Source organism: Argiope bruennichi, chromosome 5 (assembly GCF_947563725.1).
Source record: "Argiope bruennichi chromosome 5, qqArgBrue1.1, whole genome shotgun sequence".
In the NCBI taxonomy this organism is placed as follows: Eukaryota; Metazoa; Arthropoda; class Arachnida; order Araneae; family Araneidae; genus Argiope; species Argiope bruennichi.
Window position 1 is genome coordinate 119115426 of NC_079155.1, and position 13462 is coordinate 119128887.

Sequence of the window (13462 nt, forward strand, 5' to 3'; positions counted from 1 at the left end):
AAGGCAACATTTTGAAATTAGAACGTATTCTCTAGATTTATCCAGAAGAATTTTAAAATTATATGCATTCACTTATTGATATTTATTTAATTGATAAAAATATAAGTACTGTTACTTAATTTAAAAATAAATACCTATTCTTAAATTTTAGATTGATTTATAATATCTCGACGCAAAAATTATAATCTTTGAACTAAAGTATCCATTCAGACAACAAAGAAAAAGAATTTATTCTTTGTTTATAAACAAAGAAGTATATTATTTAATTCTTACTTAATAAATTTTGTTTCTTTCTTTTCAGATTTTAAAAAACATAAAAGGATTACCTCATCCTGAAATCAAAATATTCATTTCTTCAGCAAAAATAATAACAATAATAAAAGAAAAGAAAAGAAATACTTTTTTCTTTAGTTCAAAGGAAAAAAATAAAAAGGATAGAATTTCTTACTCCATGGAATTAAAATAGCTCAAATTTATTCAACAAAAAAAATGTAGTCATTTTATTTCAAGAAAAAGAAATAAAACCGTTGCTTCTTACTTTATGGAATTAAATTTTCACTTCAAGACGAAAAAATAAATTCTTTCTCTCTTTGTTTAGAAATAAATGAATAAATTGTTTGTTTCTTGCCTGTTAATTATAAAATAAATTATATTCCAGCAAAAACGCTGTTTAAGGTAAGTTGCTTAAAAAATGTGTGAGCTATATATTGGATGCATAAATTTTCAAATTAACAGGGAACGACGCTTTTGACAATTAATAACAGGAGACCTCATTTTATTTACATTTTATTTCATTTGACATTTTCATACTTTAAGGTAATACGAAGAATCTGGGAAAATCTGTTCAGTTAAATATTAGCAACTTGTATATACATATCACTCAAACCAAAAGATTTTAATTTATGCAGAAAGTTCCCACATTTTTAAGTAAAAATGATTTGGAGCTATGAATCTATGCTATTATCTCATTCCTTTAATCAGAAAAATTAAAAAATCATACTTCCCACTACAAATTTTATTTTGGTTGTTGGTGCAATGAGTTGGCCAAATGTTTGATAAATTTGATTCCTTGGATTACATATTCTTTCTTTTTATCGTTGTATATCCCCCTTCCCTCCCCGAACTCATAATCTCTTTTATTTCTTGAATAGGCATACGCGGAAAGATTTATTTCAAAATAAAAATAAAAAAACATCATAAAGAATATCACAAAACAACTATATGATGCAGAGTTTTTGGTGAGGAACATTCATTTCATTGTTTGATTTACTTGGCAAACGGATTTAATTGGTAGCATCAATGAAAGCTTATACTAGATGTAGATAAACTGAAATTTGGTGGGAGTAAAGAAATTTTTCTTGATCTGAAGAAAGGAAATCTTCGATATCCTGATAAAACTGCGCTAAGTTTCTTGTTTTTGATCATTTTATTTTCATCACGCTGTTTCATCAGATTGGTGTGAAGCCTTAGGTGAGCTTATTGAGAAGAAAAGGTGTAGTAGCTAGTGGTTTAATGAAGTAGATCGTCCACTCTGCAGCAGCCATCAAAAATGTCACATCATGGATTTTTTATATGGAATCACTTGAAGAATGAAGGGAGTGAGCTCGTGACCGGCTGCAAAGGTAATATCTTGCCTGTTCCATTGTGCTGGGTTAAATGAAACTTTGACGTAATTGCGTGGGTATTTCTTCTGATTGAACCGCTGACTCATTTTATTTGTCATTGAAGAAAATTAGATTTTTTTTTAGTATATCTAAAGAAGCCTTTTTAATTGGACATTGCAGAAGAAGAGGGGGGATTTTACAGATTGACCTGCTTGGCTAATGAATCTGCCATCTAGTTGTCTTTGTGGCCCATAGTGGAAAGGGAGGAATCTTACAGATGTTGCCTGTTTGGATGATGAATCTGCCATCTAGGTGCTTTTGTGGTCTACATATGCTTTAATTCATCCTATATGAGCAGCAACTAAATAAACTTATTAGGATTTCTTGCACTATTGGGCTTGAGAAGAAATAAGAGCAGTTTCTTTTAAGTTGAACTCCCTGTAGATTTGTATCTATTATTACAGACAAATTTTCTAACCCATTTGCACTCTTCTTTGTCAGATAGAAACTCTGTCTGAAGGATAGAACTCTTTTCGCTCATTTACGCAGAAATTATTATTGCACGATTTTGTAAATTTTGAAAATGGAATATCCAAACCCAGCTGGTTTCTCTTTGTTATACGCAGTCTGTGAAAATGTAGGTCTTCTCTTACACGGAATTTCAAAAAGTCCTGTCATCAAGGAAAGGATTCTAGAGTAATAACAAAGTCCTCTAGTTGAAATATAAAACTCTGGACATGTTTTACTGCAAAATGCAACGATTCAACACTAATTTGTCAGAGTTGTAGCATCATTCTATCGTTCAAAAGAGCTACATTATCAATGTTCTCTTCGTAATCCATAATAATCCTTTCAGATAAGTTCTTCACCAAAAATCATACAAAACGAAATCGAGAACGGAAATTAGATTCGCATCTCTTTACTATTTGTAAGGAGATGCTTAATTACCCTTCATCTATAAAATGCAGTCCTTGAACTTTTTGAATTCATAATCCAATATAAAGAGATGTTACATTTTTGCATGAATCCGATAGACTGTAGGAAGTTATTTTTCTCTTTTCTGAGTGAAAGCAGCATAAAGTCTTTAATCTTTTTTATACAAATTTTGAATTATTAAAATTTTAAAACCCATTTAAAAATATTCTTTCTAAGATAACCCATGTAAAAATATAATTTATTTACCGAACAGGAGATGAAATCTGATCTCTAGGGCTATATACTCATTAAGATAAAAAGATCTAAATCAGATATATAGAAAATGGAAAAATAAAACTTGTAATGAATATTCGATTAATTCAGTGGCTAACTGCATGCAGTGCATCTTATTGCATTTAGTGGCGAAAATTGCAAGGTTCTTTTTACATGAATTGAAATCTCATACAGACCAAATTGGATTACATTTGATTGAACAGGTTTCGAACAAACCATCTTTTTTTATGGCATTCTTTATAATAAATAATTACTTGATTCGTAGACCAATGGAAAGCCAGTTTCTAATTTTACATATAAATAATATTATTTTATATAATTAAAAACAATAGCTTGGAAAACAGTTGTTAAGAAAATTATTGTATAAAAAACGCAATTTTCATCTATATCAGATAAATTTAATATAAAAGGATAAAAATAAATATTTGTTTAACAACACTGAATTATTTAAATGTCGATAGCTTCATAAAATTTAACTGTTTGGAAACCCAACTTTTTTTTTTTCGTTAAATTTCTGAAACGCTTGTTAATAATATTTTTACTCCTTGCGTCGTGCTCAAAATATATTCATCCTTAAATTCTATTGCCCCCTAATTTTTTGGTTTTCATCTTTGAACTGAACCGACCACCTGTCAAACTTTCAATTGTTGTCCACTATTGAAGTCGAACTAGGTCTTTTCAGTAACTGCTCTCTTTTATAAAAGCTATTTGATTATGCTTCTTTATAAATGGATATTTATTTTCTTCCAGGTGTCCACACTCATTTGAGACATGCCTTAAAGCTTTCCAAAAATGACAATAATAGAATAATATGTATAGTGAGACAATTTGAAGGTAAGAAATTACTTTTTGGTACTAGTTTAAAGTAACTTTTATACGGTTATGGAAAAATCCAAAATCCATTCATGAGCTGTACAGTGAAAAGACTAGCAGTAGCAATAACAGATAAACAATAGCAGCTTTCAATAACAGATAAAGATTATTTATTCGACAGGAAAACGCAAATACACAAGAGCGAAACACAGCCGAAAGGAGCACAAAAGCAATACTTGCAGTAAGCAACAGCACATAAGCAGTTATCAACAACCGCAACAGCACACAGCACTTAAAGCAAAACCGAATCGTTCATTTATTCTCTTTCGATGAGATTACTCCACTATTACTGATTATAATATGCGCACTTCCACTTTTTATATGTCTCGTAAAAGATCATGGAATGTTCTAGAACAAACGCTGGAACTCGATTCCTCATTGTACAATCGTCAGGATTCTAAAATTTTCATGGTCCTCCCTTTTTATTATCAAATGCATCAGAAAATGTTCTTCAAAACCGGGGTTCATATTAAATCGTTATTTATTCAACAGCCATTACTATATATATATATATATATATATATACATATAAAGTAAAACTGTTTTCTTTACCAGAAAACTGACTGAGCAAAAAAGCAATATTACAAATTCAGTATTAATATATTCTGATATTTATTCATATACTTAGTTCTCAGGACAGTTTAACAAAATAGAGGAGTTTTGCCTCTGAATTTCTTTTCATGATTCACTTCTAAACATTTGTATCTGAAAGTTTTATCCTAGATGCTCACTCACAAAGTCGAATAATCGTAGTTTCGACATTGTAACTTCTCTGGATATAACTAAACCAACCAAATAACGGTACTATATTCAGGGGATATCTAAAAAGGAATATATCTTATAATAATGTAGCATTAGGTTAAAAGATTATAGGATTTCTATGCATTCCTAGCAGCCGCTGTTTATCTCAGTGGTTTTATGGTATTTGGTTATGGCTCTGCCATAGGATTATCAATGCGTTTTATTCGGTTCTTGTACTCGAATGATGCTGCTTCGAAGTGTTCTTAATTTCCTGATTTTTATCTGATGGTAGTTATAAAACTTGGTATTGGTATGGATGAATTGATAGTTATCCGCAAGAAACTCGAATCTTTTATATATCGGAATATCACAGGCATTGCCCCCAAAACAGGTTGGATTCCACTACTAAATAATAATACTACAGAATATGAACAAAATTATTTATTTTTATTCACTTTATGCCATTCCGGATTTGTAAAACATATTCTATATATTCTAGTGTATATAAAATAATAATAGGTGTTAAATTCACTGTACGCTTCTTCCTATGTCGCCCAAGAATCCCATTACGATTCTTTTGGAATTATTACTTAATTCCAAAAGAATCATAACAAGTGCTCGTTAGCCATACATTTATTAGTTTCTGCTAGCAATAGGAAAAGCATTAGTGCATTAATTAATAAAGTAAATGTAAATTATTTGAAATTGCATGAACTATTAATCTTACATCAACAAGTAATATTTTCAACTGGATCTGACTGGATCGTTTTATAAATAATTCTTCAATAATTTCCATGACTGTACTTACAATTTGTGTCCACCCGCCAAAGGTGAATTTTTTGGACAAAATGTAACCCGATCAATTTTTACTACAACTCTAAAAGCCATTTGTTATCATTTCTAATAGGCTTCTATTGATGCTGTTTTTTTGTTGTTTTTTTTGGCAAGATTTTGGATAGTTGGCATGATTTTGATTTGCCTGGCCAAAGCCATTAATCTATAATCTTACCGTTTATCTTGCCTTCATTCTCGTTTGGATGATTGCGATTTAAAACCGAAACTGTGCTACTTTATATAAATATATTCGAACTATCAAAGAAAACAAAACGGGCGACTCAAACATAGTTTGATTGATTGACTGAATGGGGATTGGGGAATTTTGTTATATTCGCGTTCTCATACATTCGATCTAATAAAAGTCAAAAAAATTTCAGAGTTTAAAGAAAAATTAGAAGATTTTGTTTATTTTTTGAAGAGTTTACTTTTGAGTTCCTTGAATGTAAAAGTGTCTCGTACTTTCGCCGATTCAAACATGTAGCAATTCAAACTTAAGGGTTATTGCCAACTGTCAAACAACAAATTCCACTCGATTTTTGTATATATATAATCCTTATATATATACCGATAACTTTATTGAATATTATCTCCACAGTAAATATTCAGACAAAATGCTTGAATTTTTAAAATTGGCTCCTGAATTTGATTATTTAACTTTTTTGATGGAATTTTGTTATAAATTTCTCATTAATTTTTTATGCACTTTAATATAGAAACTATGCATTTGCGTATTCTCGATATAACCCTCTCGATTCCAGCGGGGCGGTTTGGGGCGGTTTGAGAATTTACCCTATAATATCCACATGGGTCGGTTTGGGGCGGCTGTTAGCCGTTTTAGGGGAGATGGGTATTAAAAGAGGCTCCTCTACTGAGCACTCCAGGAGGTCCTCGTTATCTTCGACAATCGCGGCTTTTTCACAGTAGTTTCCCCTGTGCCTTAGGGCGGTAGGGGTTGAGGAGGGATTCAGTAAATAGGTTGTTGGCGTACATTTTGTATTTTGAAAGGGTTTTAGTTTCTATTTTCACGTGTTGTTAGCTCAAAATTGGAAAGATTTTATGGGCATTTATAAGAGAAATTTTCCACTGAAGTTCTCTGGTAACGATGAATGATATATAAGGATACCGACACATTGTTTATTTTTCGGACAAGCATCAGAAGCCTCTTTTCAGTAGTAAGACTATTGTAATGATATAAAGACAAACCATTGCATTGACACTGCTGCCTATTCACATCGCAGTTTTCTTACAAAATGGGTAGCGACAGTTGTTACTATGGAAGGAAGTCGTTTTACACTCCAAGCATCTTATTCTTTCATCAAAGGACTGTCGGAAATTCTGAGGCAGTGTACAAACTACCGCTTTTAAAATAGAATTAAAAGACAGACAAAAAAAAAGATTGGGAGTATTCTTTATCGCCCTCTTTAAAGAGTGATATAAGTTATATAAATACTGAGTTCCTTTTTAGAATGCCATTCGGAAAATTTCTCTTCAGTTGTGAATTGCTACTCTTTATTTTATGTACTGTGAATCGGGTGTTTGGATTATCAGAGTAATTTTTCTATTGAAATTATTAGCTTATTATTTCTTCATTATGAGTAAAAGAAATCGTGAACACACTGAAGAAGAAATTAAAGCAATTTTACTTGATTCTGATGAAAGTGACAGTGATCTATCAGATGATGGTTGGCCAAAAAATGATACTTTAGCTGATCTCTCGTTTATTCTAAGCAAAGAAGCAAGAGATGAAACTAACGTCGGTCAGATGAAGGAGAGAGAGAGAGATTAGGAGTCAAAAAATGTTATATAATGTACATATTATCAAAAATTTGCAAATGATTCCCTCTTGTGTAAATTTGTGGAAATTTAACATGAAGCTTTCGTTCAAAAATTTATCTTGTCTTAACAATACTATAGAAAACTTCACATAACATTTTAAAATCAGAAATTCAGCTTGAAAAATTCAACATGACAGTTCATACTAAAAAAGTAATATTTATGATTAATGTAATTTTAAATGTGTTAAATCTTCATATTTAGTTTATGAAGAACGTAATATTTTAGTAAAATGTTCAGGCTGAAAACTGAAGGAATGTATTTTCGAAATATATTTCGATGAGTAATTTTTCTCCCGAATTTTATTTCATAAATGTTTGTATATCATTATTAAATGAAGTTTTAAAAATATGTTAACTCATCTATCGAAACAATTCGATAGATGAGATATATAAGATTTGACGTAATACATTCCCTTGGTTAGAAAAAAATTTTAATAGTTATATTTTAAAATATTAGTAAAAATGAGTGGCAAAATAAAGATATTTTTTGGAATTTATATTTACCCTACATTCTTTTCGATTATTTAATGTAAAAGCAAGAATGCGTAAGGTTTTGGGGAAAAAAATGTGAAAACTTCTTTAAAAATTTTTCAAAAACTTTTCTCTTAGTATCACTTTTGTAAATGCAAAATAATATTTTATATTTAAAAATTCAATAAAGATAATCGTTTATATTGAAAAAAAATGCTAAAGACAATAAAAAAAAATCTTAGCTGAGTGTTGAAAGAACATATTATTTTCGAAACATCTTTCAAAAAGAGCAATACCATTTTTTTATCCAACGATTGTTTTTATTTTGGTATTAAATGAAGATTTAATACATTATCTTGATTATCACTGAAAAGCATTCACATCTATACTATGTTAAAAAATGAACTAATTGCATTGATATATATATATATAATGTATGTTTTACATTACTATGCAAAAAAATTTTACATGGTAATATATGACATATTATTTAATTTTGGCAACAAAAAAATGTAAAAGCCTATTGAAAATCAAATGAAACATAAAAATGTTTTTGAAATTGCTAGTAAAGCAAGTTTTTATTTAAATGGTTTGTAAGCCTAACATAAAACTTACAAAAAAAAAAAAAACTATTTTCTAAATTATAGAATAAATTTCAAATTTTTTGTAAAAAAAAAAATACCCCACAAAGATGATGAGCGAAACACTTCACACTAAAAAATATAAATACATTAGAATAAAACTCTTAAGCTGCTGGAAAATGAATCTCGTTGTCGAAAACCGCAAGGCAATTATTCAAGGTAGAGCGTCGACAGTTTTATTACTTCAGAGTGAGGGGTTAAACTGCCCCTCAGCTAGGAAGAGTCCATGTCTTTCAGAGCCACGCTGAAAAAGTCTGGATGTTAAAGGGAGTGCCACTTGAAAAGTGCTTGGATGTTAAAGAGATAAATGCATTGATATTTTTAGAATCTAAATAAATTAACTTGAAATGCATTTTAATTCCTCAAGAGGGTCTCCATCTAAAAATGAGAAAATTTGTGGATAAGATTCTTTAATAATTTCAATAATGATTACTAATAAGGTATATTAAATTATAAAAAATAGAAAATAGATAACAATATTTTATAAAACACGTATTTGCTATTTTCAAAGAAAAAGCAAACGAATTTGCTGAAACTAAAAATAAAATCATAAAATAGGGAGGCAGTGAAAATATGCACTAAGGAAACTGCAACCAAAATATGTGTAAATTGAGGAACATTTTTGGATTTTTTCCGAAATGTTTCCCTAAGATATTGGAAAAAAATAATTTTACACCATTTTAAAATTTTGAAAATTATCTTTTTAATTATACCAATTTTTATTGTCTTCAAAAAATGTTCTGCTCTTTAGCATTTTTTCAAAAATATTTTATTTTCCTAACTTTTAACAATGGACGACATTATTGCCCTAAAATAGAAACCATTTTCAATATTTTGTCAAGTATTTAACGACCTGATTTTGTTCTATTGTTGAAAGCTAAGGAAAAAGGATTTATACAGGATATTTAATATCTGTATAATTCCATAACAAATAAAAAAGTGTGGTTTCGATACTGCGAAATTTAGAATATATACGATCCAGAAAGTTATGTTTTTATAGCGCTATGACGTCATGGGATAGTTTAGATAGGGAAGTTCATATAAAACAATAACAAAGCAGAGCATGTCGAGATTTATCTAAATTGTTTGGCTTTAATGTCTATGAAAATTTGATGTTTAAAAATAGTTTGCTGAACGAATCATGGATATGAAGCTACATATAAGAAGTTTAAATGAAATTAAATACAGTCAAAATCTCCAGCAGATCAGATGGTCATGAAAAGTGGATGGTGAGTAATATTTAAAAATTATATATTACACTAGATAATATGCTATTTAATGGAAAGTAAAATATTTAAATTAGAGATCATTATACTTACAAAATAATTCCATCAGCCTTGTATAAGAAAAGTGAAAAAAGCTGAAAAGAAAATCTAATTTTGCCCTTGAAATCCAAAAACCATTATGTGTAAATGTTCTTTTTAAAGAAAAAACGTAATTTATTTTCTATTAGAATCGAAAGAGATAAAGCGCTCAGTATCAAATTTGAGTGAGAATAATAAAAACTAAGAGATAGATGCATCACTTCCTTTATAAATGAAAAACATATCCACTAAAACAAGAAGTTTCAAAACTAAATTTATTTTTATCAGTCCGAATCGATGGTGAATCGTTTATAGAAGTATGGCCATTAATTCTAATTAAATGATACGAACAAGCATAAGTTCTCTTGGGATATATAAATATAGATAGTCATTTTTTCTTGATTATTTTAAAGGTCTGTTGCTGATAAACAAATCAAAGTAAGTTAGTTAATGCAGTTCCAAGTATTGATCCGTTTTCATTAACATTTTTTCACTTCCGCATATCTAATAATATCTGCGAAAGTTCTAAGCACCTTTCAATAAATATAGTAATGATTAAGTACAATTTTTCTAAACATGTTATGCAAATTATCTGAAAGGTAAATAACAAAATGAAAACGATATACTATTCAAATTATAAAAAATGTTACTCAATTTTTTTTTAAAAAGGTACTTTTTTGTTTTTTAAATTCAAAATAACGTTTCCAATAACCAGAGAAGTAACTTGTATCTTAATTAAATTGATTATGTAGAAATTTTTTAGACAGATTGCAGCGTTCCTAGCGAGGAAATAAAGAAGCTGCAAAAATAACTGAAAAAATAAAGGAGATCGACCAAAAAAATTAACTTAAAGAATGTATTCTGTGCCAAAAAAAAAAAAAAAAGACAGGAAAAAAATTTATAGAGTTATCTGCAACACTGACAGATATAGTTACGATTAAAGTTATGAACTTTCTGCGACTTTCTCCCGCATTATCATACGCTTTTTCCGAGTTAAGCAACAACGAAATAGAATGTAAGCAACGACGAAAATAAATAAAAATAATAATTATAAAAATTTGAAAAAAAACTCAGAGCAGGAATTCTTAGGATATATTTTTCAATTTTAGACGAACTATTTTTCAAGTTACGGAAAGTTTATAATTTTAACTGCAAATGTATGCTCCATTTTCACAGATAACTCTTTGAAACTTTTTCCTACTTTTCTATTATTTTATAGCGTAAATTTTTCTTACAGAACTTTGTAGACGATCTCCTTCATTTTTTAATTATTTTTTGTAACTTCCTTATTTCATTGTGTCCTGTCATTATAAATTCACCAGAATCGTTTTTCCATAGATACGTGTTACTTCCCTGGATCTACTAGATGATTTTTCAAATTTTAAAAACTTATAAAGACTTTAACAAGCATTCTGTACATTCTTTCAATAGAATTTTCAAAGAAAATTAAGGATAATGTTAAAAAAAATAATTTTTTAAAATTATTATAATCTTTTTATGGAAAATGTATAAAATATTCAAATAGAAATATATTTACTTTTGAATTTCAGCAAAATCAGTATCGTATTATATAAAGAAACAAAAGTTATTTTTTTTTAAAAAAATGTTTAGGACTTTCATGTTTTTTGTATAAAGAATTAGCAGGCCTTTATAAAAACTTATTTAGGCATAACATCATCTAATCTACCTGATTTATAAGTAGTACACGTGCTATGTTATTGTTAATTGCTTTAAAAATTGAATATTTTGAACTCCCAAGAATTGTATAGTAGAAATCCAAACTTTTTTGTTCAATTTGTTAATTGAGCATTAACAAACATCATCCTTTTGCACTTCCGGTCAATTTTTATTTCATTTGCATAAAATCATAATATCAAGATCTATTAAAATTACTTGCGATTTAATATTTATGACAATTTGATGTATAAAGATAGTTTATTGCCAGAATCATGGGCATGAAGTTATGTCTAAGAGGTTTAAGTGAAATTAAATACAATAAAAATTTCCAGTGAATTAAACAGTCACGAAAAGCGGCTGGTGAAAAATATTTAATCCACATTTATGTGTAACTCTAATGGTGCCTAGCCAAAAAAAACAACTTTTGAAATGAAATAGACTATCATTTATGTGAAATGCATTAATAGCATCTCCTTCCAAACAGCAAAAAATGGGGAATCACAATCTGTATGTTACTAGAGATTTAACAAGAAATAAAACTGTTGTGATTTAATTTACGGTGAAAAAACTAATTTTCTCGAGCGTATAAACGCAAGATATTCCTTCGTATCAATCGGGTTCGTAACAGCTGATTCAATTCAAGTAAATAAGTTCAACAAAAAAAAAATATTTTATTCTGCATGTGCTTCCTTAATATCATCGGAGTCTTATTTCAAAAGAATCATAAAATTTGTAGAACGTAACAAATTTCTTTTTCGCAAAGCTGTTTTTAATACTAAAGCCAAGTAATACTCCTCTAAAACAGCCCAATAAGATCTTAAACGTACTTTTTTTCTTTAAAATACTTTCGTGTAAGTCGCATTTGCAACAAACGCTATCATTTCGCCAATTTAAACTGCAGAAAACAGAATAACTTGCCCAGGAAATAAAACTCTTTTACTTACAACAAATCATATTCCTGCGTGCTCTAACTCCGAGATAGACTCGGCGTCTGTTTTCGTCCTGCATACATTCTGTCCTCCTTTCAAATACCAATATGCTGCAGGAATTTACTTTAGATTTGCCATGGGCAAACTTTCCATTCGAATCAGAAAACTCCTCAGCCCCCTGAGCATCAAGAAATTCCTTTAGACTCAAATTCTTTTCAAGGGGGAATTTTAGAAACGTCAAGTTTCGAATGTTTACATATAAAATACGTGTGTGCACAGCTTGCCTGGATATATAAATGTATGCAATGCTGTAGGAATCCACCCCCTTTTGTAATGCCTCCATCTGAGATTCTGTCACGTCGCTTTGTATTGGGCGGATATGGTGAGCGGGTATTGACTGAAGCGCCAGTTCAGCACTGGACTGACCCGCATATGCTCTATTGATCAGTCCCTACGTTCGTTTAACTGTCATTTCTCATGAATTTATAGGATATGTATACAGAATAGATGACGTTAATATTCTTTTTTTTATTCGAATAGCAAATACGTGTATTATTCACCAAAAGAAAGGAAAATGATATTTAGTATGTTTAGAAGAAACTGACATAAAAGAATAGCACATTATTGTATGGTGCTGTATTAAAAAAAAAAAAAAAAAACAGTACATAACAGTTACAATATAGTTCATGAAAGTTTTACACAGCACAGTACATAGCAGTTCCGTATAAAAAAATTAGGCTATTTTTACACTTCCTTTTCGGAATATATGTTTGGAATGGAATATATTACTGCCCTTTCTAACTCGATTAGCACTTGCATGTATAGTTCTCCAAGACCGAAATGATAATTTAAAAATTTAGAAGAAATTGGTTTAAATGGATATATTATTTAGTGCTGTGTAAAAAAATTTCACACTTTTTTATTTGAGATATGTATATGAAATAGAAAATGTTAATATCCCGTTCTGATTGGACTAGCAAATACGTATGTTGTTCCCCAAGAATAAAATAATAACTAACAAATTTAAAAGAAATTGATGTAAATAGATATATTATTTAATACTTTATGAAAAAATAACACATTTTTCACACTTTTTGTTGGTATATGCATATGGGTTAGATAATATCAATGCAGCTCTTTTCATTGGACTAGCAAATGCGTATGTTGTTCCTCAAGAGCGAAATGGTAATTAACAAATTACGAAATTGATATAAAAGGGCACATTATTTAGTGTTATGTAAACAAATTACAGATTTTTACACATATTTTTTGAGATGTCATTTCGAATAGATGGTTTTAATACCTTTTCTTATTTGGTGGCAGTTAAATGCATTATTCTCC

General features: G+C 29.3%; 1 protein-coding gene across 1 annotated transcript in view; it reads left to right on the forward strand.

Moving 5' to 3' along the window:
- Positions 1–13462, forward strand: part of LOC129968582 (protein qui-1-like) — a 239599-nt gene that overhangs the window by 158173 nt on the left and 67964 nt on the right. The window contains exon 6 of the mRNA XM_056082613.1: positions 3564–3647. Within this exon, the coding sequence (XP_055938588.1) occupies positions 3564–3647 (84 nt within the window). The remainder of the gene's footprint in view (positions 1–3563; positions 3648–13462) is intronic.